Raw genomic sequence first — 24,535 nt, 5'->3', positions numbered from 1 at the left:
CATATGTAAGGTAAATGAAAAAAAAACATGGATTTTTGCTAGGACTTGCTTAGTTGATTGAAGTGAATGCAGTGTTGCCATGTTTACTAAGCTTAGAGAACATTCTCTTTGCAAAGTAAACACCTTCTTCTTCAGTAAATCAACTGACATATCACGTAAGTCAAATCCTTACCTGAAAAATGTCTTAACACAGATTGTGTGTAAGAAATGTTCAAGGTTCCCAACTCAGTACTGCTAGTCTTATTCAAAGCTGTATGAATCTTTAGACAAAATGTATGTTATTAGTAGGGTGCCCTGTAGCTGATCATACATCGGGTAGTTCAGCTTTTTAATGTTTGACATTGGTGAACATTAGCACAACCTATACTGTATATAAAAGTAGAAACAAATATTAGACGTTTGTGTTCTCTCTGGGAAATTCTTCTATCATTCAAGACTACATACTGTCTTCTGATCTGTGCATAGATTTGATCGTCGATCTTAAAGAGGTTGTAAACCTCCAAAAAAATATGCATCGCATAGCAGCTCATTATGAACTACTTACCTTAGAACGATGCCCCGGATCGGCGCCGGCACACCGCCCACACGTTTCCCGGAGTTACTTCCGGGTTCACGGTTTCGGCGCTGTGATTGGCCGGAGCCATGATTACGTCACTCCCTTGGGTTCCCGCTGGTCACGGCATGGGCCCTGAAGAAACTGCATGAGCGGGCCGTTCCTTCAGTGCGCATGCACTGATGACATCGGCGGTAGACTATATAGTTAATATCTCTTAACCTCTTGCCGACCGCCGCATGTATATATATGTCGGCAGAATGGCACCGCTGGGCCAATGGGGGTACAGATACGTCCCTTTGAATTTGCCGCCGTGTGGTCACGTGTGCACCCCTGGCGTGCACGTGACCACACGGCGGCAAATTCAAAGGGACGTACCTGTACGCCCATTTGCGGAGCTGAAGAACGGGGAGATGCTAATGTAAACAAGCATCTCCCCGTTCTGCCTAGTGACACTGTCACTGATCATAGCTCCCTGTGATCGGGAGCTATGATCAGTGAAGTGTCGCTCGTAGCCCATCCCTCTAACAGTTAGAAACACTCCCCAGGACACACTTAACCCCTCTCTAGCCCCCTAGTGGTTAACCCCTTCACTGCCAGTGTCATTTTTACAGTAATCAATGCAATTTTATAGCACTGATCGCTGTCAAAATGACAATGGTCCCAAAAATGTGTCAGAATTGTCCGATGTGTCCGCCATAATGTTGCAGTCACGATAAAAATCACAGATCGTCGCCATTACTAGTAAAAAAAATAAATACTAATAAAGATGCCATAAAACTATCCCCTATTTTTTAGACGCTATAACTTTTGCGCAAACCAATCAATAAACGCTTATTGTGATTTTTTTTTTTTTTTTTTTTTTACCAAAAATATGTAGAAGAATAAGTATCGGCCTAAAATGAGGAAAAAAACAGTTTTTTTTTATATATTTTTGGGAGATATTTATTATAGTAAAAAATAATGCTTTTTTTTTTAAATTGTCGCTCTATTTTTGTTTATAACGCAAAAAATAAAAACCACAGAGGTGATCAAATACCACCAAGAGAAAGCTCTATTTGTGGGAAAAAAAGGACGTCAATTTTGTATGGAAGCCACGTTGCACAACCGCGCAATTGTCAGTTAAAGCGACGCAGTGCCGAATCGCAAAAAAGTGCTCTGGTCTTTGGCCAGCAAAATGGTCCGGGGCTTAAGTGGTTAAACGGTGCAAGTTTAGGAGATATTTACAGTACCTACAGGTAAGCCTTATTATAGGCTTACCTGTAGGTACAATTAAAGAGGAAGACTTTACTTCCTCTTTAATGGTTAGCCCTGATCAGCTGATTACAGCACATCAGGTGCTTATGTGTAAGCAAAAGCTCAACTCCAATTAGAGAATCATAGAAGCGTTCACTGCAGACCATTCTTTCTGATAACGTTGCCTGGCTGTCGTGGTGGTGTATTGGATTCAGTACTTTGATCCTCTGACCTTGACCGAACAGAACAGAAAAGTAAAGAAATTCTGACGCTTATTTACAGCATGCATCTTCCTGGTCAGTGACTCCAAAAGTACTCATGTCAGACACAGACAGGCATCAAGTTTTTTTTTTTTTTGTTTTTTTTTGTTTTTTTAAAGAAGGATACTGTCAGAGCCAGCATTCATGTTTTTTTTTTCGTTTTGGGAGGAAGGTATTTTAAATAACTGAAAGTTGGTCATTTTTAAGTATCCCCATAAATGGTTTGTCTCCCTGTAAACTGATACATCTGGCAGAGAGCTTGTTCTTTCTGAAAAACAGACTTACTGACCAGATCACCAGCTGAAAATGGAATGTAGCAGAAATCCTAAAAGAGAAAACGAATGCAGATATCGTATGTAAGAAGTACGGTAATAAGTTGCAATATATTAAATGTTTGCTTTTGGGTTTAATACTGCTTTGGTTCTGTGTTGTAACATGGGTGAATCCAATGGTGTCCCTGCAGAAAGGTTATGTCATGAGATGTGAATGTATGAGGAGTGTGTATGCACCACATCTCTAATCCAACCACTTTCAGAATGTTGCTGTCTCCCTGCCAGGTCCCCAGTGCACAGACGCTTAGCGGTGTCCTTATCCTTAGGCCGGCCATACATACATGGTTTGAATGCTGAACTGACCAAGATTGAAACCGTTAATGGGGTAGGCTGAATGTACCAAGTTGATCAGTTGATCAACTTTGGTACAACCAGCCTTCCGGATTCTCTTGCCATTTTTGCTAGCGGCTGCTATAGCCACTAGCGATAATCACTGGCTTCCCCCTGCCGGGAGAAGATAATGGCTCAGCAGGAGGGATTCCCCCATCAGCGCTGTTTGTGTTGATGGGGGAATCCAGCAAATTTCTTTCCTGCAACCTGCTGTTGCAGGAAAGAAATGTGCTCGGTGTATGGCCGGCTGTAAGCTGGTCATGCACTAATCGTTTTTTTAAATTACATATTCAATTTTGTGTTTTAGCCTTGACCTCTCGGAGTAGTTATCAAGGCATTGTGGTTTATTTACTAAAGCATGGAGAGTGCAAGTTCAGGCTCACTTCTGCATAGAAACCAATCAGCTTCCAGGTTTTATTGCCTTAGGCAACAGTCATCTGAAGTGAAGCAGTGTCTTGATTAGGTCTGTATTATTAATACTCTGGGTGTGAGGAGATAACACTTATGTTTTCTCTGTAGGTGCAGTGAGTCCTTTGTCAGAGGATCACCTCAGCAAACAAGAGATGGTGTTGATGCAGGCCCTGCAGTTCCTGTGTTTCTGTGCATCAGCTGCTGTCAATCGATCAGTCAATTTCAGACCTTCTGACATACGAAGAAAACTCCTCAACCTTATTGATACCCCACTGGACACTAGCAAGCCTCTTCATCTTCGCGTGGTAAGATAAATAATGTTAATGCTAAGTAAACGTAAGCGGTTAAACCAACACATCAGTCTGCCTGTCAGGGCAGTATTTGGATATTTAGGCAAACTTGGATAATGATGTGCTTTTGAAGAAACTCTGTCACAAATGTTTGATTAATTAAAGTGGTTGTAAACCTCAGACATGAAATATAAACAAAGCATACCTCTCTATAGTGTGTACTTGTTTCAATCCAGAGCACTAAGTGTCATCTCTGTTTGCTGCCTCATTCCTCTATCTGCATGAGTCACTTCTGACAAGTTTTCCTGACACCAAGTGAAAAATCATGACAAGGGAGGGATCTCTAGCTAATTGTCATCCTCACCTCTGTTCCTGTGTGCTGTGTGATGGTGGGTGTGTCCCTTCCCTCCAATCAGGGCTCAGTTCTCCTTACTGAGCTCTGTAGAGTGCAATTTCAGCTCTCAGCCCCCTGACAGCTCAGACAAGCTTTAAAAAATTCTGCACTTTGAATGGCAGTAAAGAATAGAAGACTGCAGATCAACAAGTACAACTTATGTAGGAGGATTTGTTTCATCTCTGTGTTGCTCCCGAGGCCAGTCACTTCACTGGGTATATGTAAGAGTTTACAACCACTTGCCGACCACTGCACGCCGATATACGTCGGCACAATGGCAGCGGTGGGCAAATGGGCGTACCTCTATGTCCCCTTCTAATTGGTGGGGTTAGTGGGTGCACGCGCCCGCCAGTACAGTGTGATCATGCCCGCGGGTCCTGCGGACTCGATGTCCGCCGGTGGCCCGCGATCATGTCACGGAGAGGCAGAACGGGGAGATGCCTATGTAAACAAGGCATTTCCCTGTTCTGCCTAGTGACATGACAGGGATCTACTGCTTCCTGTCATTGGGAGCAGTGATTGCTGTCATGTTAGTGGTAACCCCCCCCCCCCCCCCCAGTTAGAATCACTCCCTAGGACACACTTAACCCCTTGATCGCCCCCTAGTGTTTAACCCCTTCCCTGCAAGTGTAATTTAAACAGTAATCAGTGCATTTTTATAGCACTGATCGCTGTATAAATGACAGTGGTCCTAAAATAGTGTCCAGGGCTGAAGCGGTTAAGTAAAAACAAATGCTAGAATGCACTGACGGAGGTGGCATATATTGTTTTTAACAGGTTTATTAAAAGCTGTCTAATGCATACATAGATACTGTAGAGATGGAACAAACCTGGGACACACACACACACATCCCAACATCCCCTGCATACCTTTTCTGTAACAAAAATGAACAAAGGGGTCGCCCACTAAGTGAAGTTAGTGCCTTTTATCTCTTATTTTATACTTTTTCTGTAACGTTCTCTTACTGAATGTAGTCACAAACATCCATAGGTAGCTGTCAGGGGGAAAAAAAAATAAAAAGCATGTAAAATTTTTTGCAGCATTTATTGACCTTACCAACTGCACTTTTAAAGCCAAGTCCTAATTCAACACTATATTCTGGAATATTTTAAAGTACAGGTATCCATTTAGGTAAACTTGAACTAAACCCCCTCTATCTTCATTCTTCCAGGCCTCCTAAGCTCATCTGCCCATCACAAGGAATGGGCTTCTCTAGTGTTAAGTCTTTTTGCAAGAGTTTTCAGTACCAGCACCCATTGACCTGAAAGGGACCATATAATGAGGTTCCCCGCTCCCTGTATAAGGCCCTTTCATAGCAGTAGCACCTGAAGAGAATTTCTGCAGAAAGTCTGTAACCACAAAATTAGCCTGCTGCTGTGAAATTGGAGGCCATACTGGCTTCTGTAAAAACAGGAGTGGGCTTTTGGAATGTGGGTTATTGTTCGCTTATCTAAAGGTGAAACTGTTCTTTTATATGAATCTCTCAGTACTGTATCAACATTTTGAAACCCTAAAGTATATTTAACTCCGAACTTCATTCTATTTGCCCATGGAGCACCCAGATGACAAGCACTACACACAGCACCTTGACTTCTGCACCTCCTGGTCCTTTAATTCTGCAGTCTAATATGATCAACTCTTAAACTCTTTCATTAGACTGCTGTATAAAGAATCATTTAACAGTCTAATGAGCGAGTGTAATGGTGGCCATTAACACTTGATTTATTATAGATTTATTTCCCGATTGATCTCTTCTGCTTCCCGATCTGTATTCTATAATTGTCAATCCATTCAATCAATATGCCACAAGCGGGGTAGTGGATTTGGATCGATACTTGAGGTACAATCCTAGTTATAATCATAAATTATTGATTCATAAATTATCGTTTATCTGTATCCACCATGCAATCTCATAATCAGCTGCATATTTGCACTTTGATCTATTATAAGCACTTCTTTGAATTTTCTCATAGCATTTGCACTTTGACCCGTTTTTATGCATTTTTTTGCACTGTATATTATGTATTTTTTGAAGATTGCACTTTATTGGTTATCAAAGAGTGTGTATGTGTAATGTATGTGTGTGTTTGTATATGTGTATATGTGTGTGTATGTGTGTATATATATATATAGCGCTACCTCACTTGATTGCTTTTATATCATTTTGGTGCTGGTGACACTTTAGAAGTCCAGCAGCTATATACACATTTATTTACACTTTTATTATTTATATCTTAATCTCCAACACTTTGAGTAGCGCACACATACCCCACTTGTTTATATCATGTAATCTCATAATCTGAATGATCAAAATCTGATTGATTTCATGAACAAAGTATCTTTGTGCCGCCGACTTGATGTAGAACGAGCGATAATATTCTACCCTGAATAAAATAAAATAGAACCACTTATGCGCTAACCAAGTTGGTAATCCAAAAAAAATATACCTGTATATAATGTCTCCAATCCAGGAAGCTGCCAACACTCAAAATTGTGTCCCCACAAACAAATAATCAAAATAAAAAGTTTAACGCTATTTATCTAAATCACCGGCAAAATTCATAGATTCTCAATTATAGAAATAATGTGATAATGATAAACTCGCACAACACGATATGTGAAAGACATGAATGTGTACTCTTGCCTAAAAAATACATCAAAATTACAGTGTTGTCAAATCAATATGTGACACAGTATAACTAAAAATATATATGAAAAAAATGTTAATCAGATAGTGATAATGTACCCTACTGGGTTTCGAACCATATTACAGTGCTGTAAAGTATCCCCCCAAAATAAAAATATTTGCATAATAATACAAACGCTATTAAAAATATTTCAGAATGTGTGTGTATATATAGACAACAAAAGAAAGTGTATATAAGCCAAACCCATACTGTATATATGAATAATAGTTCTTCTAAGTGATATAACCACTTTCAGTCCTGCAATAAAGACAGTTTTATATAGAGCGATCAAATGAAGTGAAAGAAGCTCCTTTAAAGTTCAGCGATGATAAAATAATGACACAGCACAAAGGGGCTTCTTGCCTGGTGAGATCCCAGTCCAGTGAAAATCTTTACTCTACCACCGTGCAGTCTAGCAGCTCACCTTAAATGGAGACCTATACTCTCTTAATATATCCAACATCGCTTGACATAAAAGGTTTCCTCAGTTCTCCTTTATTCAGTGAGTATTATATGCAATGGTAAAAACCACCATAGTGAAGTACTTTAAAAAAAAAAAAAAATCTTAAAAGTAGTAACTTGCATATAAAACTCTGTCATCAGTGTGACACGCTCTTCCAAGAAAGTACAAAGCGGGATTTCCAGTCTTGGCTGCAGGGAGTGATGTCACTTGGCTCCTCCCAACACGGTACGTCACAAATAAAGTGACTTCCTCATTTTGATCAAATAGCACATCGATTGGATAAAAAAAAAAAAAAATGGAAGCCTGCGTGGTCACCATAAGATGTGGCGATATTGGACTGTAGAATGTTAAAGTTTCTCCCAGTGGACTGGTAAATAGGGGGTCTTAGCTTTGTTGTGGACGTGGTTTATTTCAGAATCAGTCATGCAGAAACCAAGTTGCTAGGTAACAAACCTACTTTGCCTGCAATTTTACGGTATTTGCAATCTGGCTATTTGTGTCCAACTGGCAGGCTGGCTTGGAGTATCTTGGGGAGGGGGACCCAAAGTGGTTCTATAATAAGCACATACAATCCTAAAGTGCAATCTTCAAACAGCTGGATAGTTTAATCACATCTGTTTGGTGTGAGTTGAAGATGGGGATCTTTTTTTTTTTTTTTTTCTTTTATTCTCATACAAGGAGCAATTATAAAGAATGACATTCTAATCTGCCTGAAAACTGACCTGTGCATTGACACATTGACTCTTTTGAATGAATGAATGAGTGACTTGTATAGCGCTACCTATTCGAACTGAATTGTTCTTAAATGAATTGACGTATATTACAGTTTTGTTCCTTACTCTTGTAGTACCTACAACTGCTAAATGACCTTCCTGTGAAAGATGTTCCTATGCCTGTGGACGATATTAACATGCTGCTAAAGCCTGTCCCGTAAGTATGTTCTCAGCCTTTTCTAGTGACTGCATGCAGGGTGTAAGTGTCTCACCCTCTGTTCTTTACAGTGACGTTTGCTTATCCTACCGACGAGACCAGGAAGTGTGTGCAGCCATTTTGAAAAGCCTTCTCCCAGTTGTGCTATGTCTGGGACAGGACCAGGATGAAACAGATGAGAAGTGTGATGCTGAAGGACAGTTGCTAAGTGTCATACAGGGCTTCTGGTAAATAGATTTGTTTTTTATAGGCATAAAGCTTGAAGCATCTTCTGTTCATTTTTAATCCTTATGTTTGTTATTCAGGCATCTGACCAAGGAAGGAAAACACACTGCACTAGTGCGACTGGCCCTTGTGAATTGTATGAGAACATTCATTGAGGTACACTTTACTTGCAGTTGTGTCAAGTTATTTCACATCCAGATTTTTCTTTGCAGTCATTTGGGATCTTTTTGATGTTGATTAACTCTGGGAGATATTTTAGCCTCCTGTACAGAGAAATTGACAGATCATGAATGGTCTCCTTTATATGACCGTCACTTTGTCCTATTTCCTCTAAAGAGCACCTGAAATGAACAAATTATACCCAAAAAAAGAAGACCAAGAGACGATTCACCATTATTCTGATAGGCTTTCTGCAATTGCTCTTTCCCTCATTACTGATTTGCCATGTCTTATTTCACACTGGGGGAGATTTATTAAAACAGGTGCGCACAGAATCTGGCGCAGCTTTGCAATGTAACCAATCCACTGCTAGGTTTTATTGTCACAGCTTAACTGAACAAGCTGAAAGTGGAACTTCACTCTCCCAATCAATATTTTTTTAATCCTTATGCTGCTAGCATTAAAAAACAGTTATGATATAATTTCCTATTTCCTTTTTTTACATTTTTTTTTTTTTACATTTCTTCACTTATTTCCTGGTTTCTTGCCTAGGCAGATGATGTCATACATCCCAGGAGTCTTCAGGAGAGGAAGAGGAGTTTTCTCAGCTAAGCACACTCTCCTGCATGCATGCTTAAGGGAAGGGCAGATGCATTCCAGGAAGTAAATGCTACATGTATCGTTTGCCCCTTACTCATGATCAGAAATGCTAGGAGTTTTTTTTTCAAAGTGATTTCTCAACAAATAAAGCATGGAGACATGAATGGATGGGGGAGTTTGCTTTGAATTAAATAGTGTTTTTGGTTTGTGGTGCTCAGATGCAGTGAAGATCCGCTTGAATTTGGAAGTCGATTGGTTACTATGCACAGCGGCACCAAATTCTGTGTGCACCAGTTTTAGTAAATTACCCGCACTGTGTCTCTGTGCAGGTGGCCATCTTGGTGGAGGCTAGATTTTGCTCAAGTTAAATCTGTCCCGTTGATGACTAATAATCTTTATACTGATAGAGGCATATTCAAAAAGCAGCAGGAGAGGGCCAGATAGGTCAGATCTACAGAATGTATGAAGTAGAAGTAGGAACATTCTTGTACTAAAGGTTCTCCAGTTCAGCTTCCTCCCCAGCAAGAAGCACAGCAGTGATATCACCAAATCTCAGTTTAGATCTTCTGGGGCTAGCAGTTGGAGGCAGCAGCACGTCAGATCTCACTCTGCAGATCTACGACTATAAGACCAAAGGCATAGAAGTTGCAGCACAGAAAGCGCACTGCTATTTTTCAAGAGGAGTTTGATAAAAAAAAGGTAGGTTTGTTTAGGACACTACTTAGGCACAATTAAAGCGGTAGTAAACCGCACCTATTTTTTTTTTTTTCTTTTAAACCCTGCAAGGTAAAGGCATGATGTGCTAGTATGCATCGCTTGCATATGCATGCATACTTACCTTAGATTGAAGCCCTCTAGCGGTGCGCTGTCACCGCTGATAGACGCTTCCGTCTTCAGCCGGTCTTCCTTCCGGGTTCGCGTCCTCCAGCCGTCTGATTGGCTGTGCCGCAGTGATGTCACTCCCGTGCATGCACGCAAGTGTCATGGACCGCAGCACAGAGCTCTGAAGTGATGGCACAGGTATACCTTCCCTTCAGCGTGCATGCGCCAGTGGTGGCAAGCAGTGTGAATATCTCCTAAACTGTGCAGGTAAAGGAGATATTCACTGTACCTACAGGTAAGCCTTATTATAGGCTTACCTGCAGGTACAAGCCAAAAATAAGAGTTTACTTCCACTTTAAAATTTCTAGATATTCCCTATAAGACAGGAAGTCTTCACTATTTGAATTCCGGTTCATAATAAACCCCAAAAATATCTTTTTATTTAGTTTTTTTGCAGCTAAATTCATTATAAACCACAATGCTTGTTTTCTGTTTACCACAGGTTGATCCTCAGGGTAAGTGGGCCATTCTTAATGTAGGAGGGACCGATATTTCTATGCAAGATGCCTTTTCTCAATTCCTTGCAGATGCACATCATCAGGTTCGCCTGCTCGCTGCTCAGTCTACAAACAGGTAACAAAACTCTTTTGAATATAATGTTATGTGAGTTAGAGAAGCAGAACCAGCACTTGTGACAAACGTGGGTATCAGATCCCTGCCCTCCTCACTAACTCATGACAAGGACTGTCCAATCTTATACCACGCCGTCACTAACATAACAATGCCACTCTCAGCTGCACCCAGCACAAAGATTTTTCAACTTGCGGGACCACAATCTAGGTGCCAGCAGCCTGAGAGCGATTGTCACTGGTGCTAATTAAGCAGTTAACCCTCTAACTGCCACCACCTCCTTAGACCAAGCAGGAGGGACTCGTAATTTTAGCAATACCAATTTTGATTTTAGAATAATTATCTGTAACACACACTGCCACCACGGACAGGTATGTAGGCTTTATCCTATGCAATAGCCCTCTTCAAGGTACAGGTTCTTGGTTAGCTTGCATTAAGAGCTTAGGGACAAGGTTAACACTTTCCAAAATTAAGGTTTTAATAATGAAAAGGTCAAAATTGGTGAAAATAAAATATTTACAGAAAAAATGTGTTTCAAAGAAATAAAGACAATATACAGCAACAGAATAATAAGACCGAGTGAAAAAGAATACTTGCGCAATGTCTTGGGTTGAACAGCGTTCTGTTGATAAGCCAGGGATTAATCGGTTCTCAAATTTGACAGATATTCCTGGTTTGATGGTAAAAAAGAATTGACAAACTGTCCTGGTATGTCCCTTTTCTTTGGGATCAAAGGGGCGTTGACGGATGCCAATGACCAGTCGTCTGGTCATCTCATTGAGGGGTTGTTTGCTGGGAGGTCTCTACATTCATGACCGTGTCCCAGGTACAATTTGTGATAAATATTCATATCTCTGCATCTCTACTGTTTATATTCTGCTCACATTCATATTATGGTCCAGCGTGACATTTGCTTCAAAACAAATATAAACATGGCAGGTTTCCAATGTCTATATTACCTAGGAGGAATAAGAGGTACCAGTGGTTTCCCATATGATCTGACATTGGGGTGCTTGAAATGTTACAAATTATCTGAGGAAAATAAATATGTCCATATTATGGCTGTGCTATTATTAATTTGGAAGTTATAAAACATGCTGAAGTTTCAGAACTATACTAAATTGTCTGCACTCTGTGGATTGAGGTATTTACGACAGGTATCTGCTGGTTCTCTGGATTGAGAGGGTGACAGTTTTATTATGGTTTCCAGCCTTTAATTGTGGATTGGGTAATGAAAAGTCTGTGTGTCTGATCATTGGACTGATAAGGTCCTGGCCTCAGTCGCCAGTTTGTGTATTGGATAACTGAAAGAAAAAGTGTGTGTGTGTGTGGGGGGGGGGGGGGGCGAGGTCATTGTGGTGTGCCCTTTACAAGACAACATGGCGGAGGTGAGCTGAGACATGACAAAATGGCTACTATGTACACAGCTATGCGTTAGCCCAGTACGCATTACTGTTACAGCACTGTTTACCAGAAAATAATAATTGCTAATATTGTACAGTTATCATTGCATTAGATGGTTACATATCATCATCTAATTCATCTGTCATTTCTAGACTATTTCAAAACACAAGATCTCAAGCACTTCCCCTGAAGTTGCAGAAGGCGGCATTTAAAAATGTTTACATGAAGGTGCAAGAAGGCATGAGTTACTTGGTAATAATGCACCTGATTTTTATTTTTCATGCTGTTTTGTTTCATAAGCAATACTGTTTTTCATAATTCTGCTCAAGAGAACCCCAATGAGCAGTGAGTAGTTAAAAACCCTGTTGGGTTTTTATTGCTGTCTGTGTTCCTTCAATTGCTTTATTTGTCCTGGTTACCATTGTCACTGTGACTGAGAAGAATTAAAAATGTTAAATTGTCTTCAGAAAAAACACTAGAGTAGTAATTTTCCTACTAGGAAACTTTTTCCGGTCAGAACTGTGTAAGGGGGGATTTTTTTCACTTTAGAAAAATTTCCTCTCTGTTCCTGTTGTGTCTACAATAATAATAATAAAGGAAAATCTCTCAAATGGGTCCTCAGTGGCAAAAAAAACCTTTAAAGCCAAAAAGTTTTTTTCTTATAATGAAAGTGTTACTGAACCCACAACAGTAAAATCTGTATATGCAGTAAAGCGTGCTTGTTATACCTACAGTGGAACCTAGGGGGTTAATCCTCTGCATTGTGTAAAAAGGTTGTTTGATCCTGTCTTCTCTGATCCTCCTCTTCCACTGTCACCAAGCCTTCTCCTGATAGTACAGAGGCTAGGGGACAAGCTGCACATGTTTGGTGTGTATTGTTAGTGAGTTTTTTTTTCTTGGGGTGCATGTGATCAGCACAGGGCCAATAAGCACTGTCCAGACAGAGGGTCAGGAGTCATACAGTTTCATAGGACAATTGGGGGAGAATGAAAACTCATCCTACGAGCTTTAACCAGACGCTGATAGAATTCGCAAGACTGCTATTTACTGCTGATGAGAAAAGATATTTAGCAGTTTTTATATTTACTAAAATAATTACATTTCCTTGTCCTCTGGAAGACCAAATATAGTGAATGCAGGCTCCTGGGTTTAGTAACACTTTAAGTATACTTTAGATGAAAGGGATGATTTGCCTCTAATAGGTGTTGATTAAAGAATAAGTGCACTTGAAAAAGTTGCATGTATCCTTTTTTTTTTTTTTTTCCCCTCCTAACCTAAGGGGTCGAATATCGGACGGCATCAGTTGGTTAAATAGAAACCAGATGAATTTGACCCATGTGTACGGCAGCTGGTACGACAGCTGGCCATTTGGCTGGCTTCTGTCGAAAGGAGCACGACTGAAAAATGTCTGCTGATTGGCACCCAATGGCTGAGAGCGCTGACCGGTATGGTCTGAGGGGGCGTCCCCCTCTTAGAACAGAATAACACAGCAGGGGATGACACTGTACTAACATCGGATTGTTAGTACAGCGGATTCTCCTGAGCTCTTCGTTTTTTTTTTCAATCAGCCCGTTAGGTTGAAGGAAATTTTTTTACTAGTGTGTATCAGGCTTAACCCACCCCTCCGCCTCCACAGCATACTTAGCTTGGTTCACCGGCTGCGGTTCCGCTGTTTACATCCAGTGCCGCAAGTCTTCAATGTCCTGGCTGCCCTTACACATTAGTACACAAAATAATTCTACAGGGCTGTGTCTAAAGGTCAGAAATAATCAGAGAGTCTCATAGAAGCCTATGGGGCTGTGATGCTGAGGAGAGCCTCAGACTGTGTAGACGTGCACTGCTGGATGTCAGCAAACAGCAGAACCCTGGTCAGTGGATTGAAGTAAGTATACATCTGTGAAAGGGGGCAGGGTGGGTTAGCTCAGGGGAAGGGGTCAAAAAGGATAAGTGCACTTATCCTTTTAAACATTTTTATTTACAGCATCCTTTTTCTATTCTTCATTTCCTGTAGTCCCGCAGTAATCAGGATCCAGAGGAGATTCCAGATGAGAAGTATAATAGAAACTCTACATTGCTGATGCTGGTTTCAGTGATTCTTCTGTCCAGTCCTGTATGTGAGAAGCAGGCGCTATTTGCTATTTGTCAATCAGTGAAAGAGAATGGCCTTGATCCTGCACTCATCAAAAAGGTTAGTTGCTACAAATTCTTAGTCCCTATTTATACATTTATTGTTCAATAAATTTTTATTGAAAAGATTAATACAGTTTACAACGAAACAACAGTATGTGCTACCATGTGAATATTTCAGTAAATATAGGGAGCCTCTGGGAATGTACTAAAGTCAGGACAATATGAGTCATGAAAGTTGAGACCTCATACACCTAATGCCATACAGCAGACATTATACAGTTTAACACACCCATTTACCGAGGGATTATATTCAAGGAGCAAGACTGTAGGGTAGAACATACCTTATAAACAGAAGAATAGAAACTGTACAGGATAGAAAAGAGGAAAAAGAAGAGGAAAATAGAAAAAAAAAAGGAGGGGGGGGGGGGTTACTCTTCCTTGACGCAGAACCGGTGGGTAAAATACAGAGCTGTTTGCTACATTATATTGGTTGGGACATAATTTCCGCATAGGCAGAGGAGAGTTTAAAGGCAAACAAGCAGGACCATATTTTATTGGATAACTCGGATTTATTTCTAAGGGAGTAGGTGATATCTTCCATATGAAATATAAAGTAAAATACTGCGCTAAAGTTCCAAGTGTATATGTGTGTGTATATATATATATATATATATATATATATATATATATATATGTATAGCTGCAACAAAAACTATTAAATATCTCTATAGTACAAAAATTGGTGTATAAATATGTTGCGCTTATAACATAAATCACCCTACATAGTAAATGAAAAAAATGCAAAAGTGCACAAATTACAAAACCAATGAATACAACAAACTCTGAGTGAACAGAACGTGCAGAATCTGTGTATGGAAGTCCATATGAGAAAAACTCTTCATCAACAGTAAAAAATAATGATGATTGAGTCCGTTACAGAAAGCAAAACACAGTGTGATTCAAAAAGTGTAATGAAAATGCAAAAGTCCTTCAAACTTCACCCGAGAAGAGAAAAAAGGATGAGATGGGGAAAAGTGAGGAAATCCTGGGATCAGAAGACCAAAAAAAGACCAAAAACACCACTTGGAATGTGGGACCCTTACCAGAACTGGTGGACCCCCTTAAGAGCAAGGTCTAATGCGCAAGCAGATCAAGCCCTCTGCAGGGTCTAACCCAGTGTTTCTCAACTCCAGTCCTCAAGGCCTCAGGTCATGTTTTCAGGATTTCCCTCAGATGAAACGGCTGTGGTAATTACTAAGGCAGTGAAACTGATCAAATCACCTGTGCAAAATAGTGGAAATCCTGAAAACATGACCTGTTGGTGCGCCTTGAGGACTGGAGTTGAGAAACACTGGTCTAACCAGCCCTGTCCTCCTGGAGCCCTCCAAACGTAGTGGAAATCCTCCGTGATGTCTTGGTGTGGAAATGGAACATCCGGTCTGTGACCGCACTGTGACACAAATCAGCAGTGTGAAGGTACAGAACACAGTCCGATAGTGTAAAATATTTGAGTTTAAAATTTGATAGCCTTTATTGCTAAAACAGAGCGGACATGGCCGCATACAAAATAAGAACAGCCGGCAAGCTGTGAAAAACACATACATCTGGGGTCACGTGGGGCATAATGACGTCAGTGCGTAGCACCGACCTACATGTTTCATCATACGTGACGTCTTCCTGGGGCACGGCGAAGCACTGAGCCATCACCTTTTATCTCATCCATGGAAAACCACGCCTCCTTTTCGTCCGGGCACCATATCCTGAATTACAAATGTGCATATCTCAATTACGAGAAACGCCAAGCCTCGATCTGATAAGCGGAACCAATGAGGAGTCACTCAAAAGAAGAAAGGTGATTAGTAATCAACTAAGAGAGGGATTGGGCTATATGTATCGAAACAAACCTAACATCTAATTTCACACGTGAACCACAACATTATCTATAAAAATCCAAAGGATAATTATGTATAGAAGAGAGAGAAAAATTTAACTGAAAATGTCAATGGTAAGTGACAAGCAGTCACCACCACAATATTAAAAAACTTTATTAGCACGAGGAGCGAGGAAAACTTAACTCCTCATTGGGCCAAGAATATCACATCTGCGCGATATTTCTTCCATGTGATATATACGATCTACTTCTTGCAACCATTGGGGAAGAGATGGAATTGTGGATTGTTTCCAGAATTTGGGTATCAATGACTTTGCCGCATTTAGAAGGTGTGGTGTTATAGATTTTCTATATGGTCCCACGAATTTGCCTGTACATTTAAACAGTACAGCCCATGGATCATTAGGCACTTCTGAGTCTTGAATCTTTTTGATCCAATGTAACACAGTGGACCAATATGGATGAATAGGCGGGCATTGCCACCAGATATGGGCATGGGACGCCTGCTCGCCACATCCCCACCAACAAATTGCAGATATGGTCGGAAAAACTTTGTGGAGCACAGCAAGGGGTATAATGCCATCTGGTCAACAATTTGTAGTTTGCCTCCACAGTTTTGGAGGATATTGAAGAGGTGTGAGCTAGTTAGAATGGTTGACCGTTGGGTATCCGATAAAGGTTGTTGCAGATCCCTTTCCCATTTAGATAAGAGTGTAGGTCACTCTTTAGGAATTAGTGATGACAGTGCTTGGTAGAATAAGGAGGTTGATCGCTGGCAAGGATGCTTTCAACTGCAGTGATATCTGACATTGAGCGTAGGGGCTTCGGTAGGGATTTGATGAACAAGGAAAGCTGTTGGCATTTCCATTGGTCCATGAAGGACACCGTGGTGGACGGTAATAGCGTAGATATAGGTAGAATACTGCTATTAGTGGCAACATGATGGAGGAGAACAGGTGTTGAAGAGATCCATGTGCGAAACTGAGGGCCCAGGTTCCCCGGTGGGAAGTAAGAGTGACCCATTGATTACATAAGGGGAGAGTTGCAGGGCCATTTGTGCAGCTTACAGAGTGAGTCCCAGATTGACATAGTGGACCGTGTTAGTAATGAGGTGTTCATGAAAAGCTTACGGAATTTCCTGGGGATCCATAACTGCGGGATCAAGTCCGTCCCACTTAGGTCACATTCTAGTTGCACCCATAGCTTAGATTCTCTATGGTACTTCTAGTCCGAAATTCTATTTAGTACAATTGCTAAGAAATAGCTCTTAGTCAGGTAGGGCAAGACCCCCTTCATGTTTAGGTTTAGTGAGTTGGTTTCTAGAGATTCTGGGACATTTACAGTTCCAAACATAATTACATACCAGTGACCTCATCACATTGAAGAAACCTATAGGGATCTTGTAAGGAATCAGTTGGAAAATAAACAGCAGCCTGGGTAAAATGTTCATCTTCACAACACTGATTCTCCCCAACCATGAGTGTGCTAGCTGGGTCCATTTGTGTAGGTCCGAGCGGATTGAATTTAGTAATGGGATAAAGTTTAAGCGGAATACTGATGCAAGGTTGGGGATGAGGAATATACCAAGGTATTTTAGTGAATGGGGTTTCCAATTGAAGGGAAAGGATGGTTTTATATGAGATACCATTTTGTGTGGGACCGAGATGTTTAATATTTCTGATTTGGAGAGGTTGATTTTAACCACTTGCTTACTGGGCACTTAAACCCCCCTCCTGCTCAGACCAATTTTCAGCTTTCAGCTCTGACGCACTTTGAATGACAATTGCTCGGTCATACAACACTGTAGCCAAATGAAATTTTTATAATTTTTTTCACACAAATAGAGCTTTCTTTTGGTGGCATTTAATCACAGCTGGGATTTTTAATTTATGCTAAACAAACAAAAAAAGAAGGAAAATTTTGAAAAAAAAATCATGTTTCATAGTTTGTTATAACATTTTGCAAACAGGTAATTTTTCTCCTTCATTGATATGTGCTAATGAGGCGGCACTGGTGGGCACTGATAGGCTGCACAGATAAGGCGGCACTGAAGGCCAATGATAAGATGGCCCTGATGGGTGGCCCTGATGGGATTGCACTGATGGGTGGCACTGATGGGCACTGATGTGCAGTACTGTTGATGAGGCACTGATAGGTGGCACTGTGGGCACTGATGGGTAGTGCTGGTGGGCACTGGTAGGCGGCAGTGTTGTGTACTGCTAGGTGGCGCTGACAGGTGGGCACTGAGGAGCTGACGGCAGCTCTCCGTGATCAGGACTGATTTCCCGCTCACAGCCACCGGTGATCGGCTTTTTTTTGTTCTCCTCACGCTGTCAGCGCGAGGAGAGAAAATAGCCGATTGCCGACTCTGTTTACTTCACATGATCAGCTGTCATTGGCTGACAGCTGTTCACGTGGTAAAGGGTCGTGATCGACCCCTTACTCCAATCTGTGATCCAGCGAGTCTCATAGATTTGCTGATCACAGAGTGCACCCTGCAGGAGGCGCGCAGGCCGCTCGGGCACAGGAGGACGTCAATAGATGTACTCCCGGCAAAGCAGGTCAGTGACGGCTACAGCGCGGATCCGAACAAGTTAAAGTTGGATATGGAACCAATCGGATGTTTTTACTGAAATATTAAAACAGTATTATATTCATGGAATTATGCAAAAATCTGTGGTTAAGGAGATTTTCAAATTTTTCCACAAATCAAATTAATTCAAATTTGTTTATGCATGCTAGTTTGAAGACCAAAACGAATACATCGATGTGCTAAAATATATATATTTATTAACTAAAAATTCAGTGTGAAATAATATTGGATAATTGATGATAATACAAAAAGGATACAATTTCAAATATATGGGCGATACAGATGAAGAGACATTTTACCACAATTTTTTTTTTGCTCTCCTCTGCTATGTGTCTTTCATGTTCTATCTTAGCCTTCCTTATTGCACCCTTAAATTTCTTGTTGCATTCTTTATAAAGTCTGAATGCTGATGATGATCCCTCAACCTTGCATCTGAAAGGCTTTAATGCCAAGTTGGGTACTGAGGGGAAAAAAAACTTGACCTGAAGTACAATGGGTAAGGTGAGTTTCCTGCAAGAAGACAATATCTCCCTGTAGGCGTTTGAGCTCCCTAAATAGATTGTGTCTCTTACCAAGAGCATAGAGTCCTCTTACATTAAGGGATAGCAGGTTTGCCATAGTCATTGGAACCAGCAGGGAGCTTCTCGGTCCACAAACCACCTTGGTGTCTGATGATGAGGCAGGAGTGGGGGGGGGAAGGGGAGGAGACAGAAAGAGAGTAAAGATGTAAGAAACTATAGATGAAATGCAAAGAGGGACAAAAGAAAAGGAAATGGAGAACCTTAGTTAATTTACATTGACATCCAAGATATGCACGCAAAGCCTTGCAGTGCATATACAGGGCTCTCACAAGATCCAACACCCCAAAGCACATCACCCAAAGAAGAGTAATGGCACGGAAGCATGGGATCCTGCGGATTCCCGTGAGGGGGGGGAGGGTAGCTCCGGATATCAGATAGTACATCTCGGATAAAGATGTACACCAGAGTGCTCCAATGCTGGCACAGTGCAGATTACTATTACACAATATAGAAATATATTTTCAAGCATTTGAATTTAAACGTAGAACTTAAAACAGATACTAAAAAGTCACATCCTAATCATCTGAAAAATATGCTGAACCAAGTAGGGCAACAATTAGGTCTCACAACCAAATGGAGAGTGTAGAGAGATCAGTCATGAACACCAAAGTGATACTGGCATGTGGTAATATGGGTTAAGACCCCAGGTCAAGGGTAACCAACTAGGAGTGAGAAGGGCATTACCCCATCTGTGGAGAGGAACCCAGAGTGGTTGAACGATTTTTCTGGGATACTTTCTGCCAATGTACCTCAGATGGAGCAGGTAATGGAGGGATGCCAGCCAGGGAATTCCGGGGGGGGGTTGATGCTCAGATCCATGCAAAACTTGTCCAGGTCCTCAGGGAAGTGGAGGATAGCGGTCTTGCCACCTCTATGGAGAGGTTGCAGGTAGTGAACTGCAAGACTCTAATGGCCGCCGCGTGGTGATCCAGACGAAGTTCTGATTCTTCTACCCGAACTAGTACTTGTAAGAGGTCTGACCTTACCGCAGAAACCTCTTTCTTGATGGCTCTCTCCAGGCTAAGTAGCATGGATGCCAGTTCTGTTTTAGTGCGGAGACCGCTCACCAGGGCCCCCACTTCCGAGCCTCGGGGGGGGAAATCTTGTCCCCATCCGAACCGGCAGATGAAACTGGAGACTGGTGTTTGGATTCAGGCCTATGACTGAGGCGGAGCTAGCGCCAGCGCCATGCAGGGAACGGCCCAGGCCGTCCATCTCGGGGGGATTGTCTGGTTCCCTGGTTAGGAATCATTTGATTGAGCCAGAAGAGGAATTTTTCTTGGGTAGTGCCTTCCCAGTTCTCTTGCCAATGGTTTTTAGTTGTAGTATGCTGCTTTAGAGCGTGTTAATGTAGCTGAAACCAGTGCCAGTGCCGAAAGCCAACAGAAGAAGCATCCTCACTGCTTCATGCCGAAACCACGCCCCTATACATTTATTTTATTAATTGCATATTAGGAGGATAATGTGAAACTAGCCTTTAAAGCCCCAAAACACAAATACTGTACACATATTAACAAAAAGAAGAGGATTTATGAACCAAATACATTGCTTAATTAGATATGACTATAGACAGATGGGGGTATTACCCAAAGGACATCTGTCTTTAAATGCAGCTACTTGCAAACACCCAGGGGCTCAGAGAATCATGGGTGGGTGTGTTCCTCTGAATTAGAAGGCATATCAGAAAAAAGGGTGAAGAGGAAAAACGAATTCTTCGGTGAGGAACCAGCAAGGTAACAAAAATGTACAAATTTATTATAGAAAAATAATACCACATATACACCAAATTGTGTCAAGAAAAATTGACTATACGTGAACCAAATACCACCACTAACAATAAAATAGACAACGTTGTCTAAAAACAAAGAACAACATACAGATGGCCACCACTACACATACAATCACATCTAGTTGGCTAGCTGGACTTGCATCGTCTCATATATAGTGTCTATAAATAAAGATTGGAAGCCAGGAGGTGACGGTATGCAGCCATGGATGGTGGGGTACCGCTACGCACACTGCCAATAGCAGACTATGGATATGACAATAAATATAGACCATGAAGGTTGCTGAAGGTAGCTCATGCTCTTGACGCCATCACGTTTGACGTAGTACCCATACAGACCCATCCACCAGCCCTGGGGATCTGATTCGCTACTCTGCTAAAGCCGCTCAAGCCCTGTCGAAAGCCACCGCACGGAACCAGGAAGTAATCGAGGCGTTATACCGCAGACAGGCGGTATGTTACCACGTCCCCCTGTTTCCAATACTAACACGCTGTCTCTATACATCAACATCCACACAGGCATACACCTCCTCCCGTACCCCTGCATAGCTTCCACACAGCTATCTATGCATGTTATCAGCTGTGGTTGAGTATCCTTTTGCATGTGCTACCTTCAGCAACCCTCATGGTCTATATTTATTGTCATATCCATAGTCTGCTATCGGCAGTGTGCGTAGCGGTACCCCACCATCCATGGCTGCATACCGTCACCTCCTGGCTTCCAATCTTTATTTATAGACACTATATATGAGACGATGCAAGTCCAGCTAGCCAACTAGATGTGATTGTATGTGTAGTGGTGGCCATCTGTATGATGTTCTTTGTTTTTAGACAACGTTGTCTATTTTATTGTTAGTGGTGGTATTTGGTTCACGTATAGTCAATTTTTCTTGACACAATTTGGTGTATATGTGGTATTATTTTTCTATAATAAATTTGTACATTTTTGTTACCTTGCTGGTTCCTCACCGAAGAATTCGTTTTTCCTCTTCACCCTTTTTACTGTACACATATTGGCTACATATATTGTAATTTTAGTAAACATTGCAGAAGGATTTTTTTCATTAAAATAAATAGATATGAGCTGCTGAATTATTTCAACCAGAAGGAAATTTCTGAATGTGGTTTTCAGTCTATTGGTTCGCTATTTGAAAAATAGAACTTAAAACAGAACTTAACTTAAGACAGAACTTCACCCAAAAAGGGAAGTTCAGCTTTTCTGCTCCCCCCCTTCAACTTTTGGAAATTTCTTCTTTCTTTTTTTTTTTTTCAGGAGTGGGTACCTGGTTTTAACAGATCTCTGGGATGTATGACATTATTTTGGTCTAAGCCTTCTAGAAACTTGAAAGCAACTGAAGAAATGTACAAAAAAAGTTTAATGCCTTTTAAGAGCACGTTACATGGTAAACCCATATTTAGGGTGTAACATGTAACATGCTCCTAGTGATCCACTGCTGCCAGCACTCTCCGCTTTGTGACAGCGGGTGAGGATCTTCATTTTTTTTTTACCTGCAATAAGGTGTTCATTTATTATTTGTTTTTTCAAAAGGTGAACTTATCTTTTAAAACAAGTAGATATAATAAACCTTCCTATCTCATTTCTAAGGCTACTAGTATAAGAATTACAAATAGTTAATGTTTTTTTTTTGAGAGAGTTTAGTTCCACTTTAATGTCTTTGAGTGTTCTCAGGTTGCCAGGGTGTGCCATATGCAGGTTCCTAGGTTATGCTGTTGACAAGGAATGACAGTCTTTCTGTTTTGTGTTGATAGGTAACTGCAGCATGCTTGCAGGGACATTCAACTTTTACCGAAATGGTAAAAGGGACATTTAACTTTTAGGAAATGCTTCCATGTGTGTCTCTTCGCAGGCACTAATGATCTGATATTGACCTGTGTCATGCTGGTTTTGAATTCCGTAAGGCAGCCATTTTCCATATAAGTTAGTAGACTACAAAGGTTAAGGAATTCACATAGTCTTTTTTATCTTCATTCCCACACTAATTTCATGGGTTGCACTACTGAGGTAAAAGCATAACAGCCTCATGGTTTCCCTTATCTATATTTTTTAGCACAGGTAGGAGAAGTAAATGATTCTTTACAGAGGTGATTTCCAAACATTCCAAAGGAATTTTTTATGACCGCTTTTCCTATAACAGGAAATTTGAGACGGAGCAGCTCTGAAACACTCTCCACAAGTGTTAAAGTGTATTTCCGCTTTTGAAGCCACATTTGGGGAAAACCCCACTATACGTTTTTATGTGTTTCCATTCACACAGCATACCTAAAAAAAAATATATATTTTTATAAATATTTCCTACCTTTTAGATGTTTCTTAGTAGAAGGTGTTATGGCTGACTGCAAGAATTTGTCACCTAGCTCAGGATGATATGTCCCAATAGCTGGGCTGGGGACTGGCTGAGTCCTGTTTTCATTCACATACATTGGACAAGCCAAACTCCTAAGGCTCGGTTCACACTAGGGGCGGCACGACTTGCAGGTCGCCTCACCGAGGCGACCTGCACACGACTGCCTGGGCGACTTGCAAAACGACTTCTGTATAGAAGTCTATGCAAGTCGCCCCCAAAGTAGTACAGGAACCTTTTTCTAAGTCGGAGCGACTTGCGTCGCTCCCCTTAGAACGGTTCCATTGTACAGAACGGGACGCTACTTGTCAGGCGACTAGGTCGCCTGACAAGTCGTCCTAGTGTGAACCGAGCCTTAACCTTGAGGCCAATAGTACTCAAATCTACCACAACCGATGATATTTGCCTGCACAGTACAAACAGGGTTGATTATAGTAAACACAGCTTCCAGAGAGAACTAAGCAGAATTTTTGGGACATGTAGCAAATATAAATATAAATAAGTGCATCTCCATTTCATTATCTGACCTGTTCTTGCTCCTGTCTGGCTGAGGTTCACCAGCACTCTACCCAAACAAAATCTTTTTTTTTAAACAAATTGACCCTTGAAATTAATTCACCGGAGATAAATAAAAATGCTGGTTATTGATTGTTTTTCCTTGGTAAAATGGTTAATCTGTTGTTCTGCTTTTTTTTTTTTTCAGGTTTTGGAGAAAGTGTCCTCCACTCTGGGATATAGAAGTTTAAAAGACTTCATGACTTCTCATTTAGATTACTTGATTCTCGAGTGGCTTAGAATGAAAGTTCCCGGTTACAATTTGTCCACATTTCCCTACACTCTGTTACAGTATACAACACTGAGGGATTTTTATAGGTAAATAATAGTTTTCTTTTATCTATTTGAGGAACTTGCTGTGTTACCTGTAGCCAAACAGATTCCTGCTTATGTCTCTAATACAGGCTAGACAAAAGGAAACAAATAATTGGTTAGAAAATACTGCGTCATTTAAATGAAAGCAAAAGTGTACAAATATTGATGCTTAAAAATAATGGTTAGTAATTTTCTTGGTAGCAGGTAGAATTTTGTAGTAAAAGATTTAGTTTTCTCTTCTGCCAAAAAAGTCCTTCCTTTCCCTGCCTTCTCCTGCCTCCTGGCAACTGTGTGTAAGTGCATTGTACATTCCCATCAACTTTAAGTTGCTGAGAGTAAAAAGTAAGTGCAAGGATAACATAACTTCTGTGTTCATATGTGAGAGTAAAATCATCAGTGGCAGCCCAATAGCTAACAAAAGAAGACACCATACTTAAAGAAGCCAAGGAGAAGGCAGTGGGCTCAATGGAGTGATGAGAGTTGGTGTGGACCTCACTTCAGTGGATGCGGCCAGAGTAGGAGGCACGTCTGCTATGATGGCCAAGTGTGCAGTGCAAAATTGCACAATATGCTATATGATCCAGGGACCATTAT

The 24,535-nt window shown here is 41.0% G+C and overlaps 1 protein-coding gene across 2 annotated transcripts in view; it reads left to right on the top strand.

Moving 5' to 3' along the window:
• The window catches only part of ATM (ATM serine/threonine kinase), a 283,336-nt gene that overhangs the window by 94,183 nt on the left and 164,618 nt on the right, over window positions 1–24,535 (top strand). For both annotated transcript variants that reach the window (XM_073613497.1, XM_073613498.1), the window contains exons 18-25: window positions 3,231–3,427; window positions 7,805–7,887; window positions 7,959–8,114; window positions 8,193–8,268; window positions 10,196–10,326; window positions 11,880–11,979; window positions 13,739–13,915; window positions 23,775–23,944. In XM_073613497.1, the coding sequence (XP_073469598.1) occupies window positions 3,231–3,427; window positions 7,805–7,887; window positions 7,959–8,114; window positions 8,193–8,268; window positions 10,196–10,326; window positions 11,880–11,979; window positions 13,739–13,915; window positions 23,775–23,944 (1,090 nt within the window). The remainder of the gene's footprint in view (window positions 1–3,230; window positions 3,428–7,804; window positions 7,888–7,958; window positions 8,115–8,192; window positions 8,269–10,195; window positions 10,327–11,879; window positions 11,980–13,738; window positions 13,916–23,774; window positions 23,945–24,535) is intronic.

The sequence above is a fragment of the Aquarana catesbeiana genome, linkage group LG02, assembly GCF_042186555.1.
Source record: "Aquarana catesbeiana isolate 2022-GZ linkage group LG02, ASM4218655v1, whole genome shotgun sequence".
In the NCBI taxonomy this organism is placed as follows: domain Eukaryota; kingdom Metazoa; phylum Chordata; class Amphibia; order Anura; family Ranidae; genus Aquarana; species Aquarana catesbeiana.
This window is presented reverse-complemented; position numbering and strand designations above follow the sequence as displayed.